This window comes from Papio anubis, chromosome 18 (genome assembly GCF_008728515.1).
Source record: "Papio anubis isolate 15944 chromosome 18, Panubis1.0, whole genome shotgun sequence".
NCBI lineage: Eukaryota > Metazoa > Chordata > Mammalia > Primates > Cercopithecidae > Papio > Papio anubis.
The window spans coordinates 72,819,964-72,827,225 of record NC_044993.1 but is presented as its reverse complement, the minus strand read 5'-3'; the positions used below and the strand labels follow the sequence as shown (position 1 = coordinate 72,827,225).

The window sequence follows — 7,262 nt, the reverse complement described above, 5'->3', positions numbered from 1 at the left end:
TGAGTGGGTCTTCACTCGGCTCGTTCATTCTGTGACTCTGCACTGAACGTTTGTGGAGGCGACGGTCCTAGCGACCATCCTATCCTGGGGAAATGGAGGCCCAGGGCTGGTTTGGGACTCAGCTTGTTGCTTTGTGGCCCTGGAAAAGCCCTTTCCCATCTCCAGACTTCAGTCTCCCTACCTAGAAAAGAGTGGGCAGAGGTCTCCAAGCGCGCTTCCGCCCCGACAGACTGCAGCGTTGGTTTGAGGGCTGGTGCCCTCGTGGGGGCTGAGCAGCAGCTGCCCCTCCCAACTTCCTGTTTACTGTGGCTGCAGAGCCTGTCCCTTCACTCAAAGCCCGTGTGATCACCATGGCAACCGGCCCGTGTTTGTTCCAACAGGTAGGCAGAACCTGGTGCAAGACTGCAGAGGCAGGGGCATCGCTCCCAGACGCTGGCTCCAGACCCGCCAGCCCCTCAGGAGGGACGCTGCTGCAGATGGGGGCTCAGGGCCCAGGCCCCCTCCCCTGCTTCCCCCGCGTGTCTCTGTCCCAGGCAGTCCCTGCATGTCCTGCAAGCTCCCTGCCCTCCCCCACCGGCCTGGCTGTGCAGGGTCAGGATCGGGCAGAGCCTGGGGCCGAGCATCTGGAAGGAGAGCCCACCCAATGGTCCTGCCCCCAATCCTGCACAGACAGGTGTGGGGCGGGCATGGATGGGAGTGAGTTGGGATCCAGAAGTCAAAACACTTGTTGGCAGACGGGCCCCCTCCCTTTGAGGAGCTGTGTTCTGGAAGCCCGTCTTGCCTTGGGTTGCCCTGGTGCCCTTTCGGGTGAAAACTCCAAAGTCTGACACCCCGCACCCCCCACCCCCAAAGGACTATGAGTGTCCAGCTGTATTCGGCCAAGCGCAGATGGGGCCGGGGCGCTGCGCTCTTGGCAAGTCCCAGAGCCTCAGGACCCCCCAGGGCGGTGCTTAGCACAGACTTCTCCAAGTGTGGTCCCCAGACCTGCGGCAGCAGCCTGCAGCTGGGAAGTACAGGCACTGGCTGGCGCGGGGCCGCGCCTGTGTTCTCAGCGACTTAGGAGGCAGGGAAGGGGGACCCCTTGAGCCCGGGAGATGGAGACCAGCCTGGGCAACATAGAGAGACCCCCATCTCCACAAAATAACCCCCCCCAAAAAAATAGCCTGCGGGAGGTCCCAGCTACTGGGGAGGCTGAAGCGGGAGGATCGCTTGAGCTGGAAAGTTCCAGGCTGCAGTGAGCCGAGATGGCGCCCCTGCGCTCCATCCTGGTCGAGAGCTTTGAGAGCTTTTTTGAGACCCTGTCTCAAAAGAAGGGAAAAAATGCAGATCGCGCCCCCGCCCAGACTTTGGGAACCAGCGGGTTGGGGACGGGACCCATCAATGCCTTAACAAACCCTGCAGGAGACCGCGGACCCGCTGGGTTCCAGGTCAGCGCGGCGGAGGGAGAGTGGGGAGCCGCCCGGGAGGGGCTGGCCGGATCCAGTTCAGACCCCAGGGGCTCCGGCCGGCTGTGACCCCACAAGCGCCAACTGGCCCCTCACCAGAGCCTCAGGGACGATCGCCCCACAGGCCGTCCGCGTGGGCGTGGGGCGTCCCGAGTGGATTGCTGCAGGACGCACCCCTGCTCCGAGAAGAGAGCGGCGGGACACTCGAGGGGTCCCTGAGCCAGGCCCTTCCAGAAAGGTCTGCGGCGCTGCCGGGCTTGGTGACTCTGGCTTCCCTGGGGTCCGCGGAGGAGACCCTGCCGACCAACCCCTCCCAGACCCCACGTGCCACAGGGAGGGCGCGCGCGGCCAGGCGGGGTCCCGAGGCACCCAAGCCCGCTCCCCGTCCCGCAGACACCTGTGAGTTGACTGACAGCCCCGCACCCCGGGGGAGGGGGCTCCGGCGCGGCTCAAGGCACAGGGACCCCGGCCCGGTCCCCCAAGGCGCAGTGGGCGCAGTGGGCGCGGCGAGCCCCGGGTCGTGGGCGGGGCGAGCGCGGTCAGGCCCCGCCCCGTCAGGCCCGGCCCCGCCCCCAGTAAGGCCCCGCCCCCGCAGCGGCGTCCGCCCCGCAGTTGCTCAGTCGTCGGCGCGCGCGGCTGGGAACGGTCGCTGAGCCTCGGCGTTCCCGAGCTGGTGCCCGAGCGCGGCGCCCCAGGAGCCCCTCTCCCCGCGCCGGCCCACGGTGAGTGCCGCGGGCTGCAGCCGGTGCTGTTGGGCCGCCGTCGGGGCTCGGCCCCGCGCCCCCACCCGGACGGACCGACGGCCGCCGCCCCCTTGGCCCGGGTCCCCCAGGAGTCACGGGGGTGGCCTCCGAGGCGGGGGGCGGTGGGAAGGTCTCGACGCCCCCTCGGCCCTGGGGAAACTGAGGCCGCGCATGCTCGGAGGGGCGGGGTCTCGGGGGCATTTCTCCGAGCGCGCAGGAGCAGGTGCGGCGGTGGGGTCCGCACTGCGGAGCGGACGGGGGTGGTATCGGGGCTCTGGCGACGGCCTCCCCCGCACTTGGGCCGCCAAGCGAGGCTTCGACCCCCGCGCCCGCCTCCCCAGGGAGCAGACGGGCCCGGGGCCTCCCAGCACCCCTCCCGGGCGGGCTGCGCCCCCCCCCAGCGCCCTCGTCTCTGCCGTCCTCCCGCAGGTCCTCGTAGGGCCCTTCAGGCCCCCCCAAATCCCTGCGAGTGTAAAGTCGCCCCTCCTTCAGCCCCACTCCGCGAAGGGCTGTGGGCTCTTGGCCTGGGCCGGGGTCTCCGGGGGAGAAGTTTAAAATGACACACTAGGCCCGCCCCCAGACTCCCCCCGGACCGCCCGCCCCCTCCAAGGGGAGAGACCCCCATAGAACTGAGGGTGCGGCTCCCGCGGGCGCCCGGAGCCCCGGGAAAGGGGGTGCCGCGAGGCGGGGCAGGGAGGGGGTCGGTGAGCAGAGGGAGGAGAGAGCACTGCGCAGACACAGGAGAGGGGAGGAAGAAGGCGCCGCGGGCTCCGGTCTCCTGCGCTCCTGCTGGGCGCCAGCAGCTGGACCTTGGCAGCCGGTCTCAGACTTCAGGGAGCCCAAGGCCACCGGCAGCACTTGTTAGAATGCAGATTCCCGGGATTCGACTGGAATGAGACCCCGGGGAGCAGCGTTTGTAGCGGGCCCGCCAGGTAACCTGCACCTGGGCACTGCCATCAGCCGCGCAGGGGCCGTCTGGAGGAGTCAGTCAGACCAGGGAGAGATTCCCACGGGAAACCCCCAGGGCCTGGTGAAGGGGAGTCGGGGGCGCTGAGGGAGGAAGAGCGAGGAAGCTGGAGAGAAGACCAAGAGGGCGGCTTGGAGAGCCAGCCTGTGGGCCAGACATCCCGCCACCTCCCCTGACAGGCACACACCCAGGGCACCAACAGCCACCCCCCTGCCCCAAATGTGGTAAGAAGGGCGCCCCCAGCACGCTGAAGGCGTTTGTTCCCAGACATCCTGCACTGGGGAGGAAGGTTGACCCAGCCTCTGCTCTGCTGCCCCCAGACTCAGCTACCTCACTGTTCCCCCACCCCCAGCCCCCAAATGGCCTGGCAGGAGATGGCTTGGCTTCAGAGTCCCAGTTTCACATCTGGGCTCTGGGCAAGTCGCCCCTGCCCTGGGCTGTGAAATGAGACGTGCCATCCTCCTTGCAAAATGTCATTCCCTATTCAGTCAGGGCCTGGGGGACTGGCAGGTGTGGCTCCGCCCCCGTGCCACAAGGCAGGAACTCCTTGGCAGTCCTCCCTCTGCTCACTGGACACATGGGAGTGTGGTCCTGGCCCTGGCATCAGGCATGAGCAGAGTCTGGGCTCATCCTGCCTCATGCTACTGTCCCGGGGTGAGAGCCTGGGAAGGAGTTACACCACATCTGGACCCACGGGAAAGACGGGGGGTCCCCTGCACCTGGCTCACTCCTGTCCCGTAAGTGCTGAGAGCCACCCAGGCAGTCAGTGCTTCCTGCACTGGTCACAGACACAGGCAGATGCGTATGTCCACCATTCACAGCAGCTCTGGCCTCTGTGGCAGGTGGCTCCCAGGGCCCACGCAGTTGGGTGCAGCCAGGCTATCAGCTGCCCGGGCAGCCTGGGGTTTCCAGGGGAACCAAAGGGGTTTCCGCGCACCCAGGATGAGCCAAGTCTTTCGTACACCTGTGCCAAGACGCCACCATTGCACCCATCCTAGCAACGGGCAGCGGGAGGGGCAGGAGCTGCGGTTGGGGTCAGGGTGGCCGGCCTAGCTGGTTGTCCCAGGAGCTTAGCACTGGGGACGCCAGAGAGACCTGGATGGCCGTCCCTGGACCACCTGCTGGCTCTGGGACCTTGGATAGGCTCTCCGCCCTGCGCCTCTGTTTACCCATCTGAGATGCAGGGAGCAAAGGGCATCCCTCTCGGGCCGCTCTGGGGATGAGGAGGTGAGTGTGGAGAGAAAAATGCAGGGAGGGCACTGAGCCCCCTCTTTCTGCCTGGAACATCTTGTTCTCACCAAGACACCCCCTCCCCAACCCCGCAGCTCGGGCCACTTAGCTCCTGCGTCACGTTTGTCTCCAGGACTGCGAGCCCCCATCGCCCCGTCACACGCACATGCGGCCGGCGGTTGCCCTGGCAACAGCTCCAGCAGCGGCTGCTCTGCTGGCTTCGGGGGGCTGCAAGGGGAGCAGCCTTTTCCACCCAGCAAGGGAGGGGAAGTGGGGTCTGCGACTCCCGGGTCCCTGGGGATTTCACGACTGGCTGTGGGGGTGACAGCTTCCGGAAGCATTGTACCCAGCCCACTGAGCCCCCTGTCTTTTGGGGGGAGGCTCACAGGGGAAGGCACTGATAGGTTTGAAGGAGTGAGGCCCCCCCAAGCATTACCTCTCATAGGGTGGGAGCCGCAAACCCTCCTTCCTGTCCTCAGCTCTAGGGTTTGGTCGCATGAGAGCCTGCACCCAGGGCTCGGGAGCTTGCAGGGACCCTGGAATCCGGTTGAGATGTCCAGGAATGGTGTCTGAGCTAGTGTGGGTGTAGATTGGGGCTGGTGACCCTGAACCCCCACAGACACAGCAGGGGCCCGGGAGCTGGCGCCACAAGGTCCATTTGGAACCCACCACTGGCACGGTGTGCCCGGGCCCCTGTGCTGCCTACTGAGCTTATGAGTCTAGTGCAGCCAAGGGGAACTGGCCTGGGCATGCAGGGGAGGGGTGGGCTAGCCTGGCCCTCACCGCCAACTGTCTGTGGGAGCCTGGGTGAGCAATAGAACCTGCTGAGTCTTCATTTCCTCTCCTGTTCCATGAGAATGACCATGCCCCCTGCAACGGCCAGTGTGCCCAGCCCGGAGGCACCCTCCGCGGGTGGATTAGAGAGCACTGGCAAGGGAAGGGGACCCAGATAGCAAGGCTAGGACCCCGGGGGGCTGGGGGAGCGCGGTGTCCTAGAAATCAGAGACCGGCAAGGCTGGGACAGGAGCCCAAGAGTGGATACGTCTCTTGTGGTGGGGCAGAGGTGGCCTGACTCTGGGACAGTTTTCATGGAGGGGGGAGGGGACCTCCCTGGGGCTGCTGGGGGGCCATGCAGGCAGAGGCAGTGCAGAGGTGGAGGGTCTGCATCTGTACCAGTGTGGAGGAAGAGGGTCTCAGGAGGCTGTGGTGTCTTAGCCATCATCCGGCCCCTGTTGAAGGGGTGTGCAGGTCGGTACCACCCGGCCTTCCTCCCTGACACGGGTGGGCTCGGCAGCGGTGGCTCATGCCTGTAATCCCAGCACTTTGAGAGGACGAGGCAGGTGGATCACCTGAGTTCAGGAGTTCAAGACCAGCCTGGCCAACATGGTGACACCCCGTCTCTACTGAAAGTACAAAAAATTAGCCAGGCGTGGTGGTGGGCGTCTGTAATCCCAGCTACTCGGGAGGCTGAGGCAGGGGAGAATCACTTGAACCTGGAGGTGGACGTTGCGGTGAGCTGAGATCGTGCCACTGCTCTCCAGCCTGGGCGACAGACTGAGACTCCCTCTCAACAAAACAAAACAAAAAGTGGGTGGGGCCTTCCGGGCAGGGGTCTGCCTGGGCCCGGGCTCCAGGCCTCGGCAGAGGGCAGCTGTGTCCTAGTGGTGACATCTGGGCTGCTGCTACTACAAGCAGGAGGCTGACAGGGTGGCTCAGTTGCCATAGCAACATGAGGGGAAGTGACTCCGGACGGACTGGGAGGGAGCTGTAGCCCCCACGCCCGGCATTTTCCAGCGGGGCCCGGCTCGCTTCACGTTCTCATTTGTACCAACTGTGGGGAGCAGGCCCTGCTCTGTGGAGGCACTGCCCCCACCTTCCACTGTCCACCTCAGGTTTGCTGACCAGTTCCTGGGGTGAGGAGGGGGCACTGACCTCCGCTGTGGTTGGTGAGTGAGGACCCCCAGACCGTCCCCTCCAGGGCCTCCTGGCCATGTGAGCACTGCCTGCCCCACCGGGGCATGAGTGCTGCAGCCCAGGCCACCGGCCCCTCCTCTGTCAAGGTGATGAAGACCCACAGGCCTTTCGTACCCAGGCTCCTCTGTGGTCCGGGATGTCAGGGTTCTGGCGAGTTTTTACCTCCTGCATAGGAGAGCTGGGTACCTGGCATCTGTCCTGGCCCCAGGGTGGGCACAGGGGCTGGGGGAGCTGAGCGCTGTGACCCAGATCTTGGTCCTCTTGGTGCAGCCCCAGGAGACAAGGGCCTCCCGCTGTGCTGTCATGGGGAGAGGTGTTGGGGGGCGAGTGCAGCAACCACCTCCCTCTCCAGTGAGACCCCAGGAGCCCCTGGATGGACCCCCGGCTGCGGGTGGGCACCAGCCCCGCCTTTGATGGCATCTGCTACCTCCTCCCTGAAGCCGCCCTGTAGGGCGTGCAGGGACTTAGCTGGTCACCCAGCAGGTGTGTGGACAGGTGCCCAGTGCCATCCAGGCTGTGGGTGAGCCCCCAGGCCTCTGCCCCACCTCTTCCCGCCCACCCCCCGCCTGCCGTGGCCTCTGTGGTGCACGGAGGATGGAGTGGATGACCTGAGGCTGCGGGCCGTGCTCTCTGCTGTAGGTCACCCACCATGTCGACCTTGCTGGACATTAAGAGCAGCGTGCTCAGGCAGGTGCAGGTGTGCCCGTCCTTCCGCCGCAGGACTGAGCAGGAACCAGGGAGTGCCAGCGCCGACCCACAGGAGCCTGCCACGGGGGCCTGGTGGGTGCCCAGGGGCCCAGCCCCACACGCTCACAGGGTCACTCCCCACCAGACTTCACACACGGCCACCCTGGCCCCAGCCCACCTAGGTGCAAAGGAGGGCCTGCACTTAGCCGTGCCACA

General features: G+C 66.0%; 1 protein-coding gene across 1 annotated transcript in view; it reads left to right on the top strand.

Annotated features, from left to right (window-relative positions):
• The first annotated feature begins 2,025 nt into the window (after window positions 1-2,025).
• Window positions 2,026-7,262, top strand: part of BAIAP3 (BAI1 associated protein 3) — a 14,266-nt gene continuing 9,029 nt past the window's right edge. Inside the window, 2 exon segments of the mRNA XM_031658611.1 lie at window positions 2,026-2,167; window positions 6,999-7,139. Of these exon segments, the coding sequence (XP_031514471.1) occupies window positions 7,009-7,139 (131 nt within the window). The 5' untranslated portion in view covers window positions 2,026-2,167; window positions 6,999-7,008.